The following is a 26,380-nucleotide window of genomic DNA, read 5'->3' as shown; positions in this document are numbered from 1 at the left end:
AACCTCTTCAAAATAAACTGACACCACAATTGAATAAAATTTTATTGAAATTTATAAACACTGAACCAAAACAGAATTAAATTTTTTTTCCTAGAAATATTTCTACAGGCTGAAGGCAAGCTCATTGTTAAAGTTATGTGTTGTTTGAGACCATTCATCCTGATCTCCCTTTTAAAACTTGTGTGCAGCCAATAAAAGAAACCAAAAATTTAAGTATTTCTATAAACCTATGGGAAAAAATTAAACAATCTCTTGCAGGCACCATTGTTTATAAACAGAACATATGACTGCCCTCAGAAAAAAAAGAAAGACCGCAATACCAGTCAAAAGTTTGGACACATCTTCTCATTTTATGGTTTTTCTTTATTTTCATGACTACTCATATTGTAGATTCTAACTGATTCTAACTCAAAACTATGAATGCACACAAATGAAATTATGCAGTAGACAATGAAGTGTGAAACAAATTCAAACATGTTTTCTATTTTAGATTCTTCAAAAATAGCCTTCCTTTGGTTTGAACACTGCCTTGCACATTCTCTGCATTCTCTCAATGAGCTTCGGTAGCGTTAGTCTCCTGAAATGGTTTTCCAACACTCTTGGAAGAGTGCCCAGAGATGCTGAGCACTTGTTGGCCCTTTTACTGTCACTCTGTGGTTCCAAACCATCTCATTTGGGTTTAGGTTCAGGTGACTGTGGAGGCCAGGTCATCTGGCTTAGCACTTCATCACTGTCTTTCTTGATCAAATAGCGCTTAAACAGCCTGGAGGTGTGTTTGGGGTTATTGTCCTGTTGAAAAATAAATGATGGTCCAACTAAATGCAAACTGGATGGGATGACATGTCGCTGCAGGATGCTGTGGTAGCCATGCTGGTTCAGTGTGCCTTCAGTTTTGGATAAATCAGTGTCACCAGCAAAGCACCCCCACACATCACACCTCCTGCTCCATGCTTCATGGTGGGAACCTTGCATGTAGAGACCATCCGTTCACCTTTTCTGCATTGCAGAAAGGCACGGCGAGTGGAACCAAAGATCTTAAATTTGGACTCATCAGACCAATTCACAGATTTCCACTGGTCTAATGTCCATTCCTTGTGTTTCTTTGCCAAAACAAATCTCTTCTGCTTGTTGTTTTTCCTCAGTAACGGTTTCTTAGCAGCTACTCGACCATAAAGGCCTGATTTGCGCTGCCTCCTCTGAGCAGTTCCTGTAGAGAAGTGTCTGCCACTAGAACTCTGCATGGTATTTATCTGGGCTCTAATCTGAAGTGCTGTTAATTTGATGAATTTATCCTCAGCAGCAGAGGTGAGTCTTGGTCTTACTTTCTTGGGGTGGTCCCCATGTGATCCAGTTTCATTGTAGAGCTTGATGGTTTTTGCAACTGCACTTTGGAACAGATTCAAAGTTTTTGCAGTTTTCCAGACTGACTGACCTTCAGTTCTTAAGTAATGATGGAATTGTTTCTCTTTACTTAGCTGATTGGTTCTTGCCATCATATGAATTCAAACAGTTGTCAAATAGTGTTGTCAGCTGTGTGACTCCTGCACAAACAACTATAAGTATTAAGGATGCAAGAAATTCCTCAAATGAACCCTGACAAGGCACACCTGTGAAGTGAAAACCATTTTAGGTGACTACATTATGAAGCTCATTGAGAGAAGGAACAGGAAATTTATCCAAAAGAAAAGCCAAATTAGCATAAACTTAAATGTCTGAGGAGCAAACCTGAATCAATATTGAACTCTCCATGACACATCTTTCTTTCAACCTTACAATCATTCATGTCAAGCTTATATTAAAGTTCATCCATTTTCATCACTAGTGGACATCTCTGGGGATGTCTTAAATCTACAGTTGTCGAAATCTGTCTTCTTGCCTGTACAATGACAATGTAAGAAGGTGATTGGTATCCAGGTGTAACTCCAGCTTCCTCATTACTATTTTCTTTTTTTGTGTGCTTGGCTCATACTGTGAAAGCACTCGGTTACACCTCAGATAACATCTTCTTTAATATTTCTGTTGGCTGATGATGTGAAAAATTACCTTTGGAATGTAAAAAAAAAAAAATCACTGTCTACTGTTGTGTGAATTAAATAAAGAATATATATTACAGTAACTTAAGTCACAAAATTAATCAAAGTCAAGCAACAGAAATGATCAGTTTGTAACAATACCTTTTAATTAATATTCTGTGATTATGTTGACAATTTCATACTTCTTATCATATACAAAAATATTCTCACATAGTCTATATAATGCAGATTTAGAGGAAGTTCAATACAATGTGATGCAAATACAAATGCGTCCTTTAGCTCTTTCCCTCATTTATGTCAAAATTATTGCATCTGAGGTTGATGTCATATAGGTCAGGTCATCTAGGTCAGGACTAATGGTTTACCTAGAATCTAAATACATTTGACCACCTTTTTAGGTTTTGGTATTGCTCTGAATAGTTTGCTTTGTGATTGACAATACAATTATTTCACAGTAATTTGACAGTAAGTATAGTTGTTACTATACCAACACAATTTACCGTGTGAATTGATTTTTGCAACATCCTTCTTCCTCTTCTTCTTTTTCTCCTTTATAAAATTTATTTTTTCCACAGTTGTGTCCTGTACATTACTACTTCAAGAGTGTCACAGCTGCCTACAGTAAAAACTTCATTTGTCTTCAACGTTCAGGTAGGCTGCTGAGTTTGCTGCACAGATGCACACTCACACATATATAGACATAAATATATGTCCCTAATATAATTAACTAATATAATTTTCTCAAACCAAACAAATTTTTCTTGCAAAATCTTCTGGCTCAGTTTTACATTTAAGCTAGAGAGTAATAAAGCAAACTTTCAGCTCCTTGCATGTTTTATTGCCCTAATTAAAGCTGCAAGCAGTGATGAACACCCACCACTGCTGTTACTACACACACACACACACACACACACACACACACACACACACACACACACACACACACACACACACACACACACACATCCTTGTACTTATATCTTTGTGAGGACTTTCACTGATGTGCTATATTCCCTAGCCCCTCACCCTAAACCTGACCAACTAAACTGACTGTCTGACCCTAACCCTAACCAGAACCTATTTCTAACCTTGACCCTAAAACCAAGTCTTGACCTTCAAACGGCCTTTGAAGATGTGAGGACCGCCTAAAATGTCCTCACTTTCCAAAAATGTCCTCACTCTGTTGGTTAAATATGTATTCCAGTCCTTAATATGTAACAAGTACAAGAACACACACACACACACACACGCAATGGAATGAGTAGCGTAAGGATGGTAAAACATAATATTTGGATATTGCATGAAGGAGTAGATTAATGCTGCACTGTGGTGCAAATAACTCCTGCAGGTTAAGAGAACACTATGTTGCTGTTCATCAGGTGAGGACAAAACAGTGTTATTTTTATGTGAGAAGATGATGTTCATCAGACTTACTTCCTGTAACCTGTAGATAGCACTGTGACATAAATTCAGCTCGTAGATGATTCATGGCCTGGATCCAAATGTGAGGTTTGAAAAATGGTTGTCTTCCTAAGGTATCCTACGGTATCCTTCCTAAGGTATTGCCAAGTTCTTAAGGCACTACTGAAAAACACAAACAAAGCATATCCCCTTGCTGTCTGGTGATGGTATTACTAATCTGCCAAAAATGTAATGGGTTCTTCCTTGGCTTGTACTATACCCTTCCACCAAGTTTGGTGAAGTTTTTGGGGTGGTAATCACACAGACAGACAGATGGACAGATGGTGTGTTTTAAACTAGAGGTAACTCAAAATGTATCTTTATCTGATTATCAAGTTTCATGATTGGTTTCCTTCAGTCATAACACACATAAAAGGATACACTCTGGCACAATTGGGAAAGGCTGACATTTATTTCCCTGGCATGATGTTCTTCATGGTTAAAGACATGAATGTGGGAATGAAAAGCTTCTCTCACTATCCCCTCCACAAAAGTTGTTATTTTGTAGTGTGCTGTCAAGTCAAGTTTCTGAATCTGTTGTACATACCAAACATCTAGTGGACCACATCTACTCCACCACTCTAAATCACAGCTAAAAGTTCTCAAGCTTTCCTTCTGTCTATTTCTGCAAATGCAAAAATGAAGTCTTTCTTCTGTATCCCTCAAAGTATGTATCCGCCCCCCAAAGTTTGACCTTAAGCACAGACACTTGCATCCGTGCATTCAGACATCCATCACCCACACCAACACTTGCACATAGATTTTCCCATGCTTACTGACACAGACTCCTTGCTCTAAACAGTCAATTGCAGGTTTTGTCACTCACCCTGGCTGTTGGATCCCCCCTCTCCCTCTTCACAGTCCGTCATGTTGTTCAGCATCCTTTCTCCTCCTCAGGCTGTGCACACTGAGCACGACTCTTGATCTTGTTGCTTCGCAAAAGCTGTCTGTGGGTTGTGCAAGTGACAAGATGTGCTTAACTTCTGCCTCTCACACCTCTTTTAACTGTTAGCTCAGTTTTTAAAAAGCATAAGAAAAGGACAGTCATATGTTCTCCTCTCTTTCTCTCTCCAGGAGGGGGATAAAGGGACTGAGAGAGGCTGCAGGGGAGAGTTGATGATGCACGGTGTCACTCACATGCACTCTCCCAGTGTGTGCGCCACTCACCCCCAAGTCAGTTTAAGCCTGATGACTACATTCATCATGTATTCAGAAGGTATTATCCAGCTCTTCCTCCCTCCCCTCCCTTGCTCTCTCTCTCCCTCACGCATCATCATCCATCTCATCATGAGAAAGAGATGGATGGCAAGGGATTGAGAGACAGCGGACACACATTAGATGACAAAGTACTGCCTCCTGAGATTAAGCATCTCTTTTGATGTTCTTTTCAGATGGAAAACAAGATTCCATTTCATGACTGCACATTCATCCTTCTTTTGTTATTGTTCCCCCACTTGGCTTTTCTCTTTTATATTTCTATGTATGGCCTAGCCCATTATCTGTGGAAAGGGCTGCAGGCTGAACTTGTATAACTCTGAACTTAAAACCACCATTGCAGTACACACACTGTTTGTCTCCTCCGTTTAAGTGGGAGCAACCTTTAAATTTGTATCTGAATATCAAAGATGAAATAAAGAGATTAAAAGATATTGTTTCCTATCAACATATTGGACATACTGTTTTATTTATAGTTAAATCTTCAGACTATGAGTGAGATTTTCTGTCAACAAATAGCAATTGTTTCAAAGAGGTCAATGGAACAGGATCAGTGAAATTGCAACTGCAATAAAGGCAGGGTCAGCTGAAGAGAGATGGCCTAATCAATCAAAATGTCACCAAAGGAAAAAGATCCCAGATGAACAATGAGGCTACAGGGACAGAGAAGGAAATAGGAAGAAGGTAAGGCAATCAAGGACAAGATAGGTAAGAAGAAGACATACAGGTGGCTGCTCAAGGAACATGCAAACATTTTAGGAAATATATTTGCCACCCTCATACAAAAAGCACAATGAATGACGTTGAATGAGCAACTCCCACAACCTACAATTCCATCTGTGTGCATTCTGGTTTAAATGGATATGGATCTCCATTTGGCGGCAGGCTGATGCAGTAGTTAGCACTGTCGCCTCACAGCAAGAAGATTCCAGGTTCAAGCCCTGGCTTGAGCGTAGGGTCTTTCTGTGAGGGTTAACATGTTCTTTCTGTCCCTGCATGGGTTCTGTCCAGGTACTCCAGCTTCCTTCCACACTCCAAAGACATGCAAGAGGGGACAAGGCCAATTGAATACTCAAAATTGACCGTAGGCGTGGCTGTGAGAGTGAATGGTTGTCTGTCTATACATGTTGGCCCTTCGATGGACTGGTGATCTGTCCAGGGTGTACCTGCTGGGATAGGCTCCATCCCCTCGGCAACCCTTAACAGGATAAGCGGTAGAAAATGGATGGATGGATCTCCATTTGTCCAGAAGTAATCCTCCTCACTCTATCTTACAAAGTTAAGCATGATTATTAGTAGCAGTCACCTTTCTAATCATCGACTATAGTTTGCTTTGTTTGCCAAAGTTTTGAGGGACTACATCAAATATTTGTATTTGTTATTATTTCATAGCAAAGTTTATAGATATATCCAGTTCTATGAATGCAGGCAAAGACTGTTTAATTTTTGATGACTTTTTTATGCTACATGACCATCCACAACCATTCATTGTCCTAAGCTAACCAGCAGTCACCCAGTGTGTCTGGGTCCCTGCTTCCCAATGCAGAACAGTAGAGAGAAGGTCATTTATCTTCTTGTCTAGGTCTGAGGAGGATGGCAAATAAGTGCATTTCCAAAAAAAGGCCTTAAAGACTAAATTTCAGGCTTATGGATAATTCCTGTATGGCGCATGTATCTTAAAATACTGATGTTTATAGAGCCCCAGTAATCCACACCAACTGCCAGTGATAAAGATAGCATTGCCAGAAACAAAACAGGCATTTATTAAAAAAAAGAAAAAAAAAGAAGAAAAAAAGCTTTCTCCCCAAACCATTAGTATTTGTATGTTCGCTGTTAGGTCACAGTGAACTGTGCGCCCATCTCTGCTGGTTAGATGATCTCTGAATTTTGGCAGATGTTCAGATAGACGTTATCCTCTTTGACCTACCCCTGGGCCTCCCTGATATTCACATCATTCCTCTAGCTTATCTGATGTAACACAAAACATGAGACAGACATCATAATATGTTTGTTTTCCAGTGACTGATTATCACTAAATTGCAAGTAGAGGAAATGCATTGACATCACATTCTCACAGGGACACTCCCCTTAGTTCGACTGAGTGGCTAGTGACCATGAATGAACTGAGCAAACCATAGACCCTTGAAACTTTGAGTTTCACATTACACACTCCTTAAATTTTTTCACTTTTAATTGCACTGAAATTGTAATACACAGCATGGGATGTTACTCCAGTTTACATCACACATGAAACAAGCTGATTTAATTAGGTGTAGCATCAGACAGGTAATCTGAATGTTCAATTTTAAGAAATACAGTATTTATACATCCAAGCCAATGAAGGCCAAAGCAACATAACTCACATTTCAAATACACAGCTCAGCATATGGAGGGAGGATAGCACCACATGGAAGCCAGCTCCTTTGTTCTCTGCCAAATGATGACTGCAGGTGAGCAGCATGTTCTGATTACCTGAAGTCTCCACCCACCTCTTGGGCACCGCCAACGTGAGTGAGGTGGCAGGTAGATAAGGGTCAGGGGTTAGAGGGGGATTATCACATCACTGGTTTGAATGTGGTCAGTGTTCCTTTTTTTTTTAAGTTGAACAAGCCCCAGTCATTTCAGGTGTCAAAACTTGAGATTTTCTGCTGGGTGCTGGCCGAGGAACTGAATCAACATCTAAGAACAGAGCTGGCCCAGCATTTGATCAGGAAAAAGTGGATTTTAGACCAATGCTCCATGGCCTTAATCTGCAGGATTAGGGCATTGGGAAATTCACTCCTGTGTGTTTATGTCTGTATGCGCATGTGTGAATTTTGTACAGCTTTTTTTTGTAATGTAACACACATATGTGCTGCTTGTGCTTTAAATATTAAACCATCACAGGTGTGACAGAATGTGTGAACGGTTGCATTCAGAGGCACTCATGCTGCAGCAGCCAGCAGACAGGCTGGGTGGGAGAGAGGGAGGGAGGGGCTGTGGGTTAAGAGCCAAAGCCGCTTGGCCCAGATGTAGAGGAATCTCAGGCTTTCTGCCAATCAAAGCCCAGCCAGCAGCCCACTTTCACTGACAGGGCAGGGAAATGGTCTGTGAGGCCACACGCATGCTTTATGTAGATTTAACCTGCAGTAAACACTCACCAGCCACTTCATTATGTCTAATGTGAGTCAATGAACCTACATAAATACTAAAGTTAATTTAGTTTTGAAATTCATTTGTTTTTTAAATGAGGATATAATTTCCAATGGTGTTGAACTAGGATGCATTATATTCAAGGGTTTGTCTTTCATTTTCACTTTCACTTCCAACTTATTTACAAATATGAAAGTGGTATACAAGGCTACTTTACATTTGGAAGTACAGCCATATTTGCCCAAATTTTGTGTGTACTTCTAGCATATACTTTGAGACCCTTTGTTCACCCTAGTGTTTATTCATTATTAAATATCTTAAATTGGGAAACTGCATATTTTCATCGCCAAATACAAAATGGCCCGAAGTCACAATGGCTGGCACAAAGGAAATTAGGATTGTTAGAATTCAGCTTGAATACAGTGATAAAAAAAACATCAAAACTCAAAATGGGAAAGCGCTGCTGTGCTGATAATCAGTATCAAAGGCATCAGACACTTTATATATCAGCATCCAAATTTGATCATTATCCACATCATACAGTATTTGATAGCAATTGGTATGTTAACTTTCATTAATGGTGAAGTTATTTCCTTCCTTATTTCTTTATGCATTGGTGCTTAGCAGTAATGTTTGAATATATGATTCGGTTGGATTATGAATTACTCAGTTTAGGATTTGATGTTTAGTTTAACAGCTTTTGTTATCCTTTGTCTTCTGTTTGTCAGATAAACCAGCTCTCATAAAACAATAAATACACTGGACTGAAACTGCGGCATGTGCTCAGTTGTTTTAACAGACAAACCATTGTGTTGGTATCACTCCTGAAACATAACTCCGAAGCAATATTCTTCAAGTGAAGTTGGTTAAAGTTAGTTGGTGAAACTGGAGCAGCTTTCATATTCAATAAACACACTTTTCAGTTTTTTTATGCTGGAAACCAAGCACTGGAAATTTTATTTTGTGTCACATAGTCTTATATTCATCAAAAAGTGTGGCCAAACTTTTTTTTAGTTTCACATGCGCACATGCATGCACATGATACATAACAGCTGTAAAAAAGCTTGCACTGGTAAACAACAAAACCAAAAGCCTCATTACAGATTTTTTGTGATTAACTTTGGCTCAATTTTCAAATGAAGAAAGCGGAGGGATGGAAGGATGGATTTTTCTAAATATCAAGCTCAAATCTCAGGAGAATTGTCATTTACAATGATTAGAATTTCTCATTCATTCAAGCAAACTGCATTGTGTTAGTACAGATATTCATAAGATTAAGTACAGTTCTCTACAAATCTGCACAAAAATGACGTGTATATGGCTCACTGATCAAAACTGATCAGTCGATCTTTCTCTTTCAGAACAGCACAATCACTATTCTTTTTGAACGAGGAACAACCTAAACAGATGTTACATGCTCATGATAGAAGAAAAGGCATAAGAATGTGGTGGAAGGGGCGTAAGTAACAGAGGAAGAAGGCAAAAAGTCCCTGAAGCGATCAGAGCCACACTTGTCAACCATGTCATAAACCATGGTCTTTCATTGGAAGAGGCTGTTTGGGGGGCACAGGTTCAAAGTGCCATCAGTTGCGTTAACATTTCATAGGGAAAATGGAAAAAAAATTATGCATTCTTTACTATTGTTATCATTCAAAACAATTCAACACAGTACAATTGCACACAATATACCATATGTAATGATCTTTTAATGAATTCTTCATCTATGATTGCCCAATCAACTCGTGCCAGTGGAAAAGCAGCAGTTTTGGACCATCAGCAAGCACAAGAAATCTATGTCAGTGACCAATAACATGGTTATTGACAAAATTACTTTTTTAAAAATAAGTTACAGGTAATTCCATTTGTGATGGGATGTCTTTTCTGTTTTTGATTTTGCTTTTTTCACAAGGATGTAACTTAATGCAAGACACTTTCACAAGGATGTAACTTGTGACCTGATACCTTTTGATCAATATGGCTCAAACGAACTTTTCATTTTGGTTGCACTGGTCAGTTAACTGACACAAAAAAACTACATCTTTTTGCGAACATGCAACAGAGTTTGATGTAACATGAAACTGTTGACAATTGCACTCAGGTTAGAGAATGTAAAGACTGTTTCAACAAATTTGTCAAAGTGACTAAGAAACTGTAAGATGTTCAACAACAACAAAAAAATTATCATTTGATTGAGATTTACGAGTGATATGGGGCTCTTCAGTCGGGAGGAGGGATGAGCAATAGAGCTGTTCTGAATTTGTCCCCAAGCTGCACACTGTGAGGACAGCCAAAGGCAAAAAATGAGCTGCCCTAAACCATCTGTCTGCCATCATGACTCACATTTTCATGCATCTCTCTCTCTCTCTCTCTTATTCTAACCTGGTCCTGTGTTCATCCATCCGTCTTCTTCTGCTTATCCTGTCGAGGGGCTGGAGCCTATCCCAGAAGCTTTTGGGGGAGAGGCGGGGTTCACCCTGGACAGGTCACCAGTCCATCACAGGGCCAACATATATAGACAGACAACCATTCACAGTCACAGTCATACCTACAGTCAATTTAGAGTATTCAATTAAACCAGAGAGAACCCACGCAGGCACAGGGAGAACATGCAGACTCCACACAGACAGATCCTGCGCCCGAGCCGGGATATGACCCTGGAAATGAAGACGTTCACACAGTCGTCTCAGGAACAAATATTTTTTTCCTCCACTTGTCTCATCTGTGATTACAAGAAAGAATAATTTATAGCATTCACATTGTCCTTTAGATCTATGACAATGGGCAAAACAGGAGTTTGTGAAACTGGCTAAAATGAAACAGCAGACTTTGCAAAAGCAAAAGGGTATTTGTTCTCCCCTCAGAGGGAAAACTGACAAATCCTGCTTCTTAATTGCAAGATAATCAATCACTTTAATGGATGTGCTGCCATGTTGGCCTGCAATTTTAGACCGTAGGTTTGAATAGTTTTGTCCCCTGAATGACCTCACGTTGACCTATGATGCTGGGATTCAAGATTTGCCAGAGGGAGTCAATGAATTATGGGGTTGCTATATTGAAGAGTATAGATTTCAGATCCAAGTGTAAGATGTGTGTTTAATGAATTTAAAAAGACACAGGAAGAAAAATGGTTGAAAAGTTGTAGCTCATGCAATTATATAAAATATACTGTCGTTGGATAAATTATAGTCCACTACACCTTTATAGGATGTGTTCTTTTTTGATTTTGGGTTGTTTGATCTCTGGTGGCAGTTTACTGCTGTCTCAAATTTAAATGTGTTGCCAGTGTGTGGTATTACTGAATAACGAATAATACTTCATTTCAGCTTTCTCGAAAATGATGTAATATTATTTCATTCATAATATGACTGCTGCTTTTTGAACAAATTATTCAGCAAATAAATCAATCAACCTTCCATAGTATCAATTCTATCAAACTCTCAAACTACTGAACTCTCAAAACATGAGCTAAAATTAATATGAAAGAGCTGATAAAGGCAGTGTGAACATCTGGAATAGATGAGTTTCTCCACTCCCTTGTCGTTTATAGAAAGATAAAATTGCTGAAGAGGGATCAGGATTGACTTCATTATATTTTCACCACAGTTTTGGTGCTGAAACTTAAAGTAAACTAACATGCACTTTAATAATCTAAACAAAAAGCCTGTTATAAGTTTTGTAGTAAAGTCAGGTTTTCCTCTTATTCAAGTGATTCTTGAGTTTGTAGCTCAGTGCTTTTTCCTTGCCACAAGTGATCTTTGGTCTGCACTGTGCAAATACATTTTGTTAATCCTGCTCCTTGCCTCTGAGTCGTGCACTTAGGTTCACACAACTGTTCGGCCTTGTCAGGAAGTTAGGTAGATAGGTGATACTTTTTGATCCCAATGCAAATTCATACAGTCAGCTGCTCACATATACTCATTTGATAAAACCTACATATAAACTGATGACAACATAATGATAAAGATACAAATGCAGGCTTTGGGTGAAATTTATGGTTTTATGTTTTATTGTAAAATGAGCATAGAAGTATTTTACAGTGGCAGAAACAAATATTGTAAAGAAGCTTTAAAGAAAGCATCTCTATCAAAATTATGTTTAGAGTGAAACAGGGCAAGATGGACAATAAAATATTTAGAGCACTAAATATTGTACAGGCTTGTCCACAGAGTGTAACTGTGATACAGTTCCGTCCTCGAATAATCTCCTCCAATCCGTGATTCAGACACGTCAATACACAGGAATCAGTCCCTAAAATATTCAGAAAAATTCATAATACTTCACATTTTTTGGGTTTCAAATCAAAGTGGTTAAGCAGTTTTGATCAGGGAAAATGTCAAACGGTGTAATCCTTTTTAGCACCAATCCTCTCAGCATGATGACGTAGTCTGGATCAGTGACTTACTGCGGCATCTCCTAAATTGACTTAAAGCAACATTAAGCAAGGATTTTACTTCATGATAAAATCTTCAATGATGTCACTACAAGGATTTTTTTTATAGGAAGGGTGGCACCTCTTCCATTCCCCTCTCTGCATATCAAATGCCCATTCTCGTGCACTATGTTCAGAGGGTGTTTGGGGTTCTGGTGTAGCCAGCAGATAGCCGATTTGCCGTTTATAATGGTTATTTATGGTCAGTTTAGCAACTTGAGACATGAGAATGGAGTTGGGAAATTAAGGCAATGACTGGACTACTCAACCATGTGAGTGCAGGTAATTAAAAACCTAAATCATCTTCAGATGATAGCAGATAGGTTATGAGTGTGATCCAACTCTTTTGCTCATCCTTGTATACCTGAATGGAAGCAAAGCCCCTGTTCAGATCTGGTATAAATATGTGTCCTGTCCGTTAAGTACAGGTGTGACTGGGACTGGGACCCATTGAGATCCAGTCAGCTCGTACTCAGATGGTGTGTGACATTTTTGTAGTAGGATGAGCACCAATGTGACCTGGGCCATGTTAAAGGACCACCTGCAGTATCGTTACTCATTCATGCATTAAAAGTATTACATTATGATCGCACAAAGTCCTCACTGATTTATAATTGGGGATAGCTTGTCTTAGAGGCAGCACAACATTCGGATTGTTTACATTGTCGTCTTTTCATTGAGCCACAGGGTTCCATGTAAACAAGAGATTATCTCACAATCTCTGGTCATGCATTATAAATGAGAGCATAGTTTATGAATCAAGATTGTAGATTTAAGCATGTATACAGGTGAAACGTCTTGGCTGATTTGATAGGAACACGACCAAAGTCCCAGTCTGAACTGTTGTAACATCTTATCTTAATTTCTGGCACGAGGAACAGCCTCCTACTAGTTGAAAAACAACACATTTGGTTTTTGAGAACAGAAACGAAGTACAAGCTTATTTGAATGGAGAGCTGAGAGGTAAGACCAGACCCAAGTAGTCACACACATGAGGAGATACATTCTAATGCCTGGTGTGAACTCACTTATTTAGAGCTGTCTACTGGTGATCGAACAAATCAAGGCGCATGTTAATGCCAAGTCTGAAAAGATTTTCCGTATGGGCATTTTTCTGCCTTACTATACAATGTATAAATCATTGGAACCAATTGGATACATTCCAAAGGCACTTGCATATGATCACAGCAATAGGGCCTTTAATCATGCCTTGCCTAAGATGTTTCTACAGTGACACATTCTACACAAATGAAAAGCTGTAAAAGCCATTTTATCAAAGGCCTTCTTCTGTGTTTTGTTAAACTTGGGTCTTCTGGAATGTAATACTGTAAAAAATAGTGCTACTGTGCTTTCATGATTTGAAATGTTGTGTTCATGCTGTGTTAATTGCTGACCAACAGATGGCGACACAGACTTTATGACTGCCTGTTCCCTGACTAACCACTGTTGATCAAGTGCACATCCCCATTAAAATGTATTTACTTCACTTAAAAGTATATTTGGTCTGTGCGTATAAATGAATCAATATACACTTATATATTTTTCATTTTGTTCTCCTAAATTCTTTTCCTTAGATTTACTCTATTCTGGCCACATGAGTGTACCAATGGAAATTTGAGGCAGGCTTGAGGGGAATTACAGATTTTAATTTACCAGTTTGGAACAATAATGGAAAAATCCCCATGAGATGTTTTCAACACTGTTGTCTTTGACAAGCCTTACAGACACAACCAGGATGCTAAGCATGTATAATGTAATCACTTAATGGAATCAATATAATTAAAGAAAAAAAGGCAAAACACAGCATTGCCTTGATAAAAGATCATGAGACACAGTAAAAGTTCAGACAGATCAGATGCCATAAAAAGTAACGAATAGTAGATTTATGTTTATTTTACCACTATGGGCAGATAATTTTGTCACACTCCAGGTGATAAAATGAATGACCTCGGTGACTCTAACCTCAAACTTAAGAACTGTTGAATGTGAAATTATAGGTTAAAAAACATTAGATATGTAACAGTTATAGAATATAAATTGTTGATTTGCAGGTTTTAGTTTTGCTCAGAAGTACATGGCAAAAGAAGAGAATACAGTTCATAATTATAGTAGCCATCATCTGTAAGAATTTACAAAATGAGGCCTGTGAGGGAAGCATCTGATTTAATGTTAGGGAAAGTGAATCAGATAATCTGTAATTACACTGCAAATACCAGCATCCTTTACTAACAGGCTGGTGAGTGCCAAATACAGATTTTGGACATTTTAAAAACATCTTTTCTAATGACTGGCTTACAGAATTATGTAACCACTACACCACAGAATAATCGCAATCATATTTGGTTCAGTGTAGTTGGCGCAGCATTAGTAAACTCGTATTTCTCTTCAGTGGGTGGCTGTGGAGAGGTGCAGGGACCTTTGCTGCATGCTGTGCTAAGTGAAGACAGATTGCTTTCGGCAGCCTGGGAAGAAGTCAGTCCTTTGAATTATAAGATGACCCAACATGCATCCAGAGACAGGAAACCTCTCCAGATGAATCTCTTCACTCTTTTGAGAACAGATGAGTGATTCCTGATTTCCATGGCAACAGAGAAAATGGCAAATATAGCAAGCAGTACGTACCTGAATTTCAGACACTTTACTGAGAAAAATTCAACATTCTGAGAAATTATTCAATTAATTTAAAAAATTAATATTGAGTCGGTGTGTACATTTGCAAAGACGATGTCGGACTCCGTAGTGTTCTCTGGTCCCCTGCCTAACCGGACCAGTGACGACATGTTTAGCCGCATGTCATCGTTCAACCGCTGGCTGTCAAGGTGGTGTCCAGCAAACCAAGTGGGCTTCATAGATAATTGGAAATCTTTCTGGGGGAGACCTGGTCTGATTAGGAGGGACGGCATCCATCCCACGTTGGACGGACGGAGCTGCTCTCATTTCCAGAAATATGGCCCAGTTTACAATAGAACCAAAACCCTGACAACCCAGAGTTCAGACCAGGAAGCAGAGGTGCCATCTTACACGCTTCTCTGCGCGTCCATTAGGGCAGTTACCCTCCCAGAAATCCATAGAGACTGTGTCTGTCCCCCGACCACATCAGTTTACTCATTCCAATTCTACTTGGAGAGGAGTCAATCAGAAAAACCTAATCAAAATTAACACAACCACTATATTAACTCAAGAAAATCTAAAAATTAGATGTGGACGATTAAATATCAGATCTCTGATGCCAAAAACTGGATTGGAAAATGAATTGATATCTGACAGTTGTATTGACCTGCTCTGTCTCACTGAAACCTGGCTGCATGATGATGAGTATGTTAGTCTAAATGAATCCACTCCTCCCAGTCACATTAACACTCATATTCCTCAAGGCTCTGGTCGAGGAGGTGGAGTTGCTGCCATTTTTGACAGACGTTTAGTAATAAATCCCAAACCCCAAATGTTTCAATTCATTTGAAAGCCTGATTCTTAGTTTGTCTCATCCAGCTTGGAAAACAATACAGCCACTCTTATTTATTATTGTGTACTGCCCTCCTGGTCCTTACTCTGAATTCTATCCAGTTTAGTTCTCAAATCAGATAAAGTCATTTTTGTAGGTGACTTCAATATTCATATGGATGTTGATAACAACATTCTGGGTGCCGCATTTCTCTCTCTTCTAGACACAATTGGTTTCCATCAGTCTGTTCATGAACCAACTCACAGTCACAGCCACACCCTTGACCTCGTCCTAACATATGGAATTGAAGCTGAATATCTAGTTGTATTTCAACAAAATGCGCTTTTATCAGACCATCAATTAATCACTTTTGAAAAGAAATCTATAAATCCAAGGAAACAAGCACCTTGGTACAATTCAGAAACCAGAGAGCTTAAACAAAAAACCCAGAAGTTAGAGAGAATATGGGCGCTCCTCCAAACTGAGGGAGTCACATATAATCTGGCAAGACAGCCTTAAAAGTTATAAGAAAGCCCTTTGTATAGCCAGAGCAGCCTACTACTCAGCACTAATCGAGCACAAGAACGACCCCAGGTTCTTCTTCAGTACTGTAGCCAGACTGACAGACAGCCACAGCTCTACTGAACCAAGCATTCCTGTTTCCCTGGACAGCAAAGATTTCATGGACTTCTTTAATAACAAAATTGTCCTTATTAGAGAGAAAATGTACCTCCTCCTGCCATCAGCTGACAACATGGCACCTATAACCTCAGAAGCCTAAGAGCCTTCGAGGCAGCTACAGAACCAGACATACACTTTGACAGTTTTTCTACCGTTAACCTTCATGAGCTCAGTTCAATAATTTCCTCCTCTAAACCATCCACCTGTCTTCTAGACCCCATCCCAACTAAGCTGCTTAAGGACTCTCTACCCCTCATTAGCTCCTCTCTCTTGGACGTGATCAATGTGTCGCTATTATCTGGTTACATCCCACAGACCTTTAAAGCAGCAGTAATTAGAACCCTTCTCAAAAAAGCAACCCTGGATCCAGAAGTTTTGGGCAACTACAGACCAATATCAAATTTTCCATTTCTCTCCAAAATTCTGGAGGAAGCAGTTGCTAAACAGCTCTGTGACTTTCTCCACAGCAACAACTTATTAGAGGATTTCCAGTCAGCTTTCAGGATTCATCATAGCACAGAAACAGCACTCATCAAAGTTACCAATGACCCCCTACTAGCATCAGATGAGGGACTGGTCTCTGTGCTGGTCTTATTAGATCTTAGTGCAGCTTTTGATACCATTGACCACCATATCCTTCTACAGAGACGGGAACATGTCATTGGCATTAAAGGAACTGCACTAAACTGGTTCAGGTCATATTTACTAGGTCGATCTCAGTTGGTACAAACTAATGATAAACCCTCGGAAACCACTGTAGTCACTTATGGTGTTCCTCAAGGCTCTGTGCTTGGACCAATCGTCTTCAACCTTTATCTGCTTCCTCTCAGTCACATTATTAGGAAACACTTAATTAATTTTCACTGCTATGCTGATGACACACAGCTGTACTTATCAATGCATTCACATGAAATAAATCAGCTGACTAAACTGGAGGCCTGTCTAAAGGAGATAAAAACTTGGATGACCCATAATTTCCTTCTATTAAACTTTGATAAAACTGAAGTCATTGTCCTGGGCCCAAAACATCTCAGAGACACCCTATCTAATGTGATAGGTACCCCAGAAGGTATTACCTTGGCCCCCAGCACTACCGTAAGGAAGATAGGAGTTCTCTTTGATCAGGATCTGTCCTTGAATGCCCACATTAAGCAAATTTCTAGGACTGCTTTCTTTCATTTGTGAAACATTGCTAAGATCAGACACATCCTGTCTCAAAAAGATGCAGAAAAATTAGTCCATGCCTTTGTCACTTCCAGGCTGGATTCCTGCAATTCCCACCTATCAGGCTGCACCAGTAGGTCTCTAAAGACTCTCCAGCTGGTCCAAAATGCTGCTGCCAGCGTGTTGAAGAGAACAAGTAGAAGAGACCATGTCTTTCCTGTACTGGCCTCTCTGCATTAGCTCCCTGTCAAATTCAGAATAGAATTCAAAATTCTCCTTCTAACACACAAAGTCCTCAACAGCCAGGCTTCTTCATATCTGACAGAGCTCATAGTCCCCCCATTACCCAGCCAGAACCCTTCGCTCCCAGGATGCAGGGCTACTTGTGGTTCCAAGAATTTCTAAAAGTAGGAGCCAGAGCCATCAATTGAACGCAGATGTCGGAGGACCGGGCCCGTCCCCGTCACGCCCACCTATAAATACGCAAACTTATTTAAATAGGGTCTCTGCTGTCTGCACACTCAAAATAATCAGTGTTGGGCATATTACTTGAAAAAGTAATTACTTATAGTTACTTGTTACTTCTCCCAAAAAGTAACTGAGTTAGTAACTGAGTTACTCCACTATGAAAGTAAGTAGTTACCAGGGAAAGTAACTATTGCGTTATTCTTTTTTCTTTTAGGTTTAAAAATGTCAAAGAATTTGGAGGGTTTTTTTTTGGGGGGGGGGGGTTCCTATGAGGGCTCTGAAGGAGTCTGAATCAACTGCTGACAAGGGCAGCATGTTTTCAACAACTTAAAGGCCTACCAGTTAGTTAAGTTCTGTCTGTGTCACAAGTTTTTGTGGAGCGGGGCAGAAAAATCCTGCTGTGGCTGCTTGGATGGCGTGGCTCCTTGTCCTTCTCTATTAGCGGAGCTCACCTTAACAGCACCTACTTGCTATCACCATCAGCGGTGTCAACAGTGTTTCTGGCCACTAGTTTAGTAGAAGAAGAGTAGGGCCGTCGAGAGGTGCTTTATTAAATTGGAGTTGCTGACATTGGATGTTGACAGCCTCTTCGCTCTCGCTCTGGCACGACATAACGCCCACTCAATATGTCCGTTTTTACCTTTAACCTCCACGAAGTTAAAGTAGTGCCTATATTTCCATATTGAAAAGGCTGTCTTTCCCCGCGACTCCGGACTCGCCATCTCTGGTAGTTTGTGTGTGTGTTGCTACATGCTGGGTTCGTGTGTAAACACCCGCCCACCTGATGTCTCTGGTTGGCTCAACGTGAGATCTTACTCTGTCTTCGCCAATCAGCATGACTTAGGCGGTTATCTCGCCCCTCCCCTCCGTCAGCCATGCCGCAGACGTGCAGCACCCCTGCTGGCTCCCGCGCCAGCCCGTCCACCGGCTCAGAGTCATCCGCTAGGACCAGCCGCATTCGGGCCAGCCTGTCCAGCACCAGCACCAGGCTGACAAGTGGCGGACGGTCCTCCAGCCCACCTGGACCCAGCGGCGCATCCCCCGGCCCACACGGATCCAGAGGGAGGGTCCTCACACAGGCGGTCCTGCAATGGCAGGAGGACATCATTCAGGGAAAAAGGGGATCAGTGAGCAGGTCGACTGTCTGATAAATGTTCTGGAACGATTCGTGGACAAAATAAATTAATCTGGCTTTATGAATCGTGTAATCGCTTTTTACCCATTCACATTGTGGAAATGACATTCACGCGTGCGCCGGGATCGGCATCCAGCCTCTGCGCATCAATGATCTGCACATTGATGGAGTGGAAACCCTAACAATGAACGTAAGCTCGTTCCTAATGGGACGGCGCTTTTATGGCAACATGAGTGCAGTCATTAGAGAATTAGACATTAGAGAATCCGGCTATTGCTGCAAATTGCACTTTAATACTGACCTGTTCAACCACACCGTAAGGGAATTTAATGTACCTGCAGGAGAGACGGATGATCAGGTCCACCACCCAGGGCATGGCCCGGCTGAGGGTCAACTGACTCACCCTGAAACGGTCCGCCATCTCCCTCTGGAAGGCTTTTTCGTGTCCAATGTATGTGCGGTTATCAAATAATGTTAGACACCAAACACCGCCACGGGGTGTCGCCAACGGACCAAAGTGCAGTTAAAGCAAGAATCGGCTTTCCACCAACTTCTACGGCACCTCCAGAGTTGGTGTGAAACAGCACAAGAATCAACGAACTTTTCGCATTGATAAATCTGAACGTGAGCGTCGATCCTGGCGTACGCAAGTTTTACACTCAGCTACCTACAGCTTCCAATGACAAACCATAGCATACACATACACGCATATATACACTCGCATACATACACGGTGCACAACTGATACATAATCACACACTCATACATTTATTTTAAATTATATTAAACAAAATAATAAATTTGCATTGGAAATCCTGCAACCAATGTTTTTCTTTTTTTTTTTTTGCTATTTTGCTGTTGTCCATTGTCCTGTCCCTGTTCTCTCTTTCTATCCACTCCTGAGCCTCAGTCTGGTAGCTTCATCAGTGAACCAATACCATTCCCAATAAAGTTAAACACAGATGGCAATAGGAGGAGTTTATCAGATTCCTCCTTTGCAGAGTAAAACTGCTTCTGCACAACAAGGCACCCGGAACATTTATACTGCTTGCCCCAGCTGCTGAACTGGACAGGTTAAAAAAAAAAAAAAAAGAATATCAGAAAATTGCAACCACTGTCCTACTTTTAATTAGATAATCATAGATTAAGTTAAACTGGATATTTTTCTTTTAATCTGTGGTGCCTTGAGCGTTTAAGAAAAAATTAGCTAATGAAGTTTGCTGCCTGATAACCAATTCTATACCAACATCTGATCAATGTTTGCAGATCTACTGGAAAGAAAGGTTTATTGTGATCTGACCTTCGTCTTGCAATTTTCATCCTTGGAGTTAATGAAACTGCAGCATGGCCAACGGGTACAAGAGAGTACAAGCTGTGCTGTGAAACCTCTCTGCCGAAGAGAGTAATAGTACAATTGTCTGCTGAAGCACCATGACATTATCTGGCAAAAATTGTGCTTTTATTTACATGGAATGTTTCGTTTATTGGTGCTGTGGCTTCCTTGAGGGAAATGAGTTTGACTAAAAATGTGAATGCCGTAACATGATGTTGTTCTGGTCTGCCATTTGGCACGTGTGGATGAGGAGTGTGTCAACAATCAGGGGGACAAAGAATTGATAACTGAAATTTTTTTTGCTCATGCAATGCAATACATAATTGTTATCACTTTGGCAAGATAGTTATAGTTTTGATAAAACAACTGTTTTGAATCCAACAAGGTAATAAAGCAGATGAATACATGAATTTTAATTGAAGAATTGAATTGAATTGATGAAGTTGATTTTCCTTCATATTAACAGGTATTGTCATGCATTGAGATGAACTGTTGCAGTATATCAAGTATCATAATATTATAGTACTGAGGTACGATAGCGTGTTTAACATATGTGATTATATTGTATTGTGAGTTATTCTGTGTTTGCTCATATCTGTGAATGAGACTGTGAGTCAACAGCCAATCTGAGTGAGTCAACAACAATCTGTTATCCCTCCCAATTTTTATATCAAACCTTGAGACATGGTCACATGGGCTTGTCCCCCCATGGGCCCACCACCTGCAGAAGAAACTAAAAGGGTCCGGTGCTTTGTGGATCGGGCAGCAGACGAAGGCGGGGGCCTTGGCAGTCTGATCCCCAGCTATGTGAGCTGGCTTTTGGACATGGAATGTCCCCTCTCTGACAGGGAAAGAGCTGGAGCCGGTGGAAGATGTTGAGCATTACCAGCTAGATATAATCAGTCTCACCATGACACATAGCTCCGGTTCCGGAGCCAAATCCTTGAGAGGGGCTGGGCTCTCTTCTCTGCTTTAGCTCAGGTGAGAGGCAGAGGGCCAATGTGGGCTTTTTAACTCTCTGCCTGTATGTTGGGATTCACAATGATGGACGAAAGGTTGCTTCCCTGTGCCTTTGGGTCCTATCTGTTGTCTGTGCTTTTGTGCCAAACAGCAACTCAGGGTACCTACCATTTTGGAGTCCCTGGGAAGGGTGCTGGATGGCACCCCGACTGGGGACTCCATTGTCCTATTGGGGGACTTAAATGCTCACGTGGGAAATGACAGTGTGATCTGGACATGTGTGACTTGGGGGAATGGCCGACCCAAGTGGTGTTCAGTTACTGGACTTCGATGCGAGTCACAGTTTGTCCATAACTATCACATGTTCGAACATAATGATGTCCATCGGTGCACATGGCACCAGGACATCCAAGGTTGTGGGTCTATCTGTTTTATAGTCTTATCATCTGATCTGCAGCCATATGTTCTGGACACTCAGGTAAAGAGAGGAGCTGAGCAGTCAACTGATCACGATCTAGTGGTAAGTTGGATCAGGTGGCAGGGGGAAGACGCCGCACAGACCTGGCAGGCCCAAATGAGTCGTGACAGTGTGTTCCAGCTATCAGGGGAGCACAGTTCTCAGCTTCCCCGGAAAAGTCTACACCAGGGTACTGGAGAGGAGGTCAGGTCGATAGTCCACATGTGCTTTGTGGATTTGGAGAAGGCTTATGACCATGTTCCCAGGAGCATCCTGTGTGGGGTACTCCAGGACTAAAGGGTGGATGGCCCCTTACAAAGGGCCATTCAGTATTTGCACCGAAGGCATGGGAGCCCACTTCACGTTGCTGGCAGTAACTCGGACTTGTTCCTAGTTAGGGATGGACTGGCCTTTGTCACTGGTTCTGTTCATAACTTTTATGGAAAGAATTTCAAGGCGCAGCCAGGTGGTGGAGTGTGTTGAGTATGCTCCTGCTGGGGCAGTTTGCAACCGAGTGTGAAATGGCTGGGATGAGAATCTGTACCTCCAAGTCTGAGGCCATGGTGCTCAGCCAGAAAAGGGTGGACTTTTTTTTTTGGGGGGGGGGGGGGGTCCTGCTTCAGGTGGAGGAGACCTCTGGTCTTTAACATTAGCTGACCTTTGTCCTTGGGGAACTTGGCACACAGGGTGATGCAGTGTTTGTGGACAGTGATGACAGTCAAAAGGACTTGGACAGTTGGAGTTGACCTTCAAGTGAGACCCTAAGAGATAAGGAGGGTGTGGCATGGAGGGGGGTGTACCTGGGATGCTGGGTACACTGTTTTGAGCCCTCTGGAGATGCTGTGGGCTTTAATAAACAAAACATCGATGAAGCAGGGTGCCCACCTGATGACCCTAATGACATACCTTACCCTCCTTTTCACCACTCCTGTCAAGAGTTTCCTACTAAAGGGCTTGAAATATCTAGTTCTCTTAGCTTTTCTGATCTTCTGGGAGAAAACCCAGTGACTGTTGTGAAAGTGCAGCTAATGACAAGGGAAAGACCATGTGACAGCATGGAGAGACAGCTGACAGGAGGTAAAAGACCCCAACAGCCCTGTTGGGGTCGAACAGCAAGGAGTAGGAAACCATCAATACAGACTAAGCCTTATCCCAAGTAACATCAAAGGATCAGCTGAGAAGAAGCTGGAGAAGATGGGTGACCTAATCTACTGCTACAGAGAGGAGAAACGTGGAGTGAAAGAGCAAGTCATAAAGAAAGACATGCTTTCTGCCCCGACATCCTGTCAGCTTCAAGAAATCTAACAACTTGTGAAAGAGGCAATGGCTAAGGAAGTTGTAGAGAAAGGCGACAGTAGATGAAAGGGAAGCTATCTTCCTTTAAGAGGACCTAAACCACAAAATCTCAAAACTCCACCAAGCAGAAAGCCTGAGGATGCACCAGAAAGAGGCAAGGCAAGGCAAGGCAAGGCAATTTTATTTGTATAGCCCGTTTTCACAAACAGTTTGTCTCAAAGGGCTTCACATGGCATCATAACAACATCCTCTGCCCTTAGACCCTCACATCGACTGAGGAAAAACTCCATAGAAAACCCTTTTAACAGGAAAAAATCTGAGAAACCTCAGGGTGAGCAACAGAGGAGGGATCCCTCACCCAGGACGGACAGACTTGCAGTAGATGTTGTTACAGACAAAGAGAAAGAAAAAGCCCAAACCAACTTCTACAAAGAACCTTTTAAATTTGTGAAAGGCATATTCACAAAAGAGAAGAGTGGATCCTTAAAAAAAAAAATCAAAAGACCAGGTTGAATAACATCTGAGAACCATCTATACTGATGAGAAAAACATGAACCTATTGTTGTCCCCATTGACATCCCTCCAATTTAATATATTACAACATCATTTTGATATCAGCCCTCCCAAGCTGAGCAAGGTGAAGCAGGCGGTGAAAAAGGTATGATCTGCATCTGCACCAGACCCTAACAGCATACCATATAGTGTCTACAAGAATACTCCAGAAGTCCTGAAAATCCTGTGGAAAAGCAAGAGGGTGGCGTGGGACAAGCAAATCATCCCAACAGCCTGGCAAAGAGCAGGAGGGTGCTCAACCTATAAGAACTCAACTACCATTGAACTGTTCCACCAAATAAACCTTCTTAACATAGAAGGCAAGATCTTACCAGTGTGTTGGCACAACAACTGACACAGAATTTGAAACAAAACCACTTAATTGACACAGCAATCCAAAAGGCTGGCATTGCTGGGTTCTTGGGATGCCTTGAACATAACAGCATCATATGGCATCAAATCCAGACTGCATAGAAACAAGGGAAAGGTCTCCATGTCTTGTTCCTTGATTTGGCCAGTGCCTATGGATTCAGTCCCTCATTCATTACTGTGGGCTGCCTTTGATTTCTTCCAGGTGCTGCCTACAGTCACAAATCTAGTGAAACACTACTTCCAGGATCTGCAGTTTTGCCTCACAACAAGGTGGCAACCGCTGGAAGTAGGCATCATGGCGGGGTGCACCAGCTCCCTATTGGCTTACACAATAACAATGGAGATCATTATCACAGTCTCGAAATGGGTCATGGGAGGAGAACGACTACATGTAATCAGAGGTTGCCACCAATTCGAGCCTATATGGATGATCTAACAATATTCACAACAACTGTCCCCTGCACCAAGAGACTGCTGCAGAAACTTCACCAAAATAAAACATGGGTGAGGATGACATCAAAGCTCAGCAAATACAGAAGCATTTCCATCAAGAAAGGCCAAGTCACAGACCAAAGATTTCATATCAGAACACCTTGTCCCAACTGTTTCAGAAATGCGAGTAAAGAGCTTGGGAAGATATGCGTATGCATATAGGTATGATGCAGAGCTCAAGGACAACGAGTGGTTTGAACAACCATACCAGCATGTAAGAGACTCTTGTGGCCTCCAACTATGTATGGGATCCTCATCACCAAGGTTGAAATGTTGGGACAGTTGATAAGCACACAACTGAAGCAGTGGCTTGGAATCCCACACTGTCTAGGTTCAATTGGATTGTATGGACACAGCAAGCTGGAATTAACAATCACAGGACTGGTAGAAGCAGCTTGAGCAGCGGCCCCTGGGTGGCAGCAGGAAGGAAGTGGACGCTTCACTTAAGAGATGTAGTAGGACAGCATGGGGAGGCAGGGTTCCAAAAAACTCATCCAAAGGCACATTTATGGCACAAAGCAACATCAGTACAGAAGAGACAGCTAGTGATTAAGAAAGAAAGAAAATCAGGAGGAGGGAGAGCAACATGCCAAAGCTGTCTCAATGGCCAAGCAGAAGAGATGGAAGAACGGGGAGCACCTGCAGAAGAAAACGCTCAGCTAGTGTGACATCTGGTAGATGGAGGCAGCTCGGTTGAGTTTTGTTATCAGAGCCACAAACTGTTTCCCTCCCCCAAACATCTGAAATAGTGGTATGGAGAAGAACATGCAAGTTCCCTGTGTCAAGCACCTATATCTCTAAGGGAAATTCTGGGGTGCACTGCAAGTCTCACCCAAGGGCACAACACTCGGCGGCATAACCAAGTACTCGGGGAGCTGGCATCAGTTCTGGAACAGAAGTGAAATACCACACACACAACCTCCCACAAATTTCGTACCACCTGGCCAACATCAAGAGCACCACACAACACCTAAAGATGCAAGCATCCTGCAGTCAGTGCAAGATTGGAAATTGGAAGTGGACCTTAATAAAAAGCTTGTTTTCCCCCAGAAATGGGGGCTCCAACACTCTGGCCAGATGTGGTCCTGTGGTCTCCAACAACAAAGCTGGCCTATGTTGTGGAAATAACAGTTCCATGGGAAGATGGGGCTGAAGAAGCTTATGAGAGGAAAAGAAAAAATATTCCGACCTGGCAGCTGAAGCATCCCAGAATGGCTGGAAGACCAGCATCTTCCCCGTAGATGTGGGATGCAGGGGTTCTGTTGCCACATCCGTCACCAGGCTGATTAGAAAATAGGGGTGAAGGGTCACTCTCTACAAAGGGCCATCAAGTCCATGTCAAGTGCTGCAGGAAAAAGCTGTAACCTGTCTCTTAAGCGTAAGGACCTCAATTGGGCAGCAAGGTAGGGACAGATGGTATGCAGTCAGGCTTAGGCCTGACTCAGGTGGAATGATGCCCCTGCCATACAGAGCCGATCAGGGATAAAGAAGGTATGTCATGGAGGGTGGAGTTTACCTGGGACGCTGGGTACACCGCCAAGCATCCTGGAGATGTTGTGGGCTTTAATTAACGAAATGTTGATGACCCCAATGACATACCTTACCCTCCTTCTCACCACTCCACACCAACTACTACAATCAAGAGTTTCCTACCAAAGGGACTGTAACAACCAGTTCTATTAGCCGTACACATTTTTTTTCACCTGGAGAGAACCCACGCAGGCACAGGGAGAACATGCAAACTCCACACAGAAAGAT

The 26,380-nt window shown here is 41.6% G+C and overlaps 2 protein-coding genes across 6 annotated transcripts in view; one reads left to right on the top strand and one right to left on the bottom strand.

The window, feature by feature from the left end:
* slc12a5b (solute carrier family 12 member 5b) overlaps positions 1 to 4,666 on the bottom strand; it is a 47,807-nt gene extending 43,141 nt beyond the window's left edge. For 3 of the 4 annotated variants that reach the window (XM_086213716.1, XM_086213715.1, XM_086213714.1), the window contains exon 1: positions 4,321 to 4,625. In XM_086213716.1, the coding sequence (XP_086069842.1) occupies positions 4,321 to 4,375 (55 nt within the window). In that variant the 5' untranslated portion in view covers positions 4,376 to 4,625. The other variant, XM_086213713.1, reaches the window with a different exon arrangement.
* A 7,735-nt stretch (positions 4,667 to 12,401) lies between these two features.
* LOC147255770 (uncharacterized) lies at positions 12,402 to 20,392 on the top strand. 2 transcript variants are annotated; one of them, XR_015117716.1, is made up of 2 exons: positions 12,402 to 12,542; positions 18,899 to 20,392. XR_015117716.1 is itself a non-coding variant. In XM_086212639.1 (2 exons), the coding sequence occupies exons 1-2, from the start codon at positions 12,522 to 12,524 to the stop codon at positions 19,171 to 19,173; spliced, it is 306 nt and encodes a 101-aa protein (XP_086068765.1). In that variant the 5' UTR covers positions 12,421 to 12,521; the 3' UTR covers positions 19,174 to 20,392. The 2 variants fall into 2 exon arrangements, 1 of the variants encoding a protein (XP_086068765.1); XM_086212639.1 differs by having other exon boundaries at positions 12,421 to 12,552.
* The last annotated feature ends 5,988 nt before the right edge of the window (positions 20,393 to 26,380 follow it).

Source organism: Aulostomus chinensis, chromosome 9 (genome assembly GCF_037954235.1).
Source record: "Aulostomus chinensis isolate RoL2024-O1b breed Wild chromosome 9, RoL_Achi_v1.0, whole genome shotgun sequence".
NCBI lineage: Eukaryota > Metazoa > Chordata > Actinopteri > Syngnathiformes > Aulostomidae > Aulostomus > Aulostomus chinensis.
The sequence above is the reverse complement of the archived record's forward strand: the minus strand, read 5'-3'. Positions and strand labels throughout refer to the sequence as shown.

Excerpts from the sequence above, each read along its gene's own strand:
- LOC147255770 (XM_086212639.1), top strand. The coding sequence starts at position 12,522 with ATGACTGGACTACTCAACCATGTGAGTGCAG. Across the intron at positions 12,553-18,898 it reads ACTCAACCATGTGAGTGCAG|CCATGCCGCAGACGTGCAGC; the intron begins GTAATTAAAAAC and ends CCCCTCCGTCAG.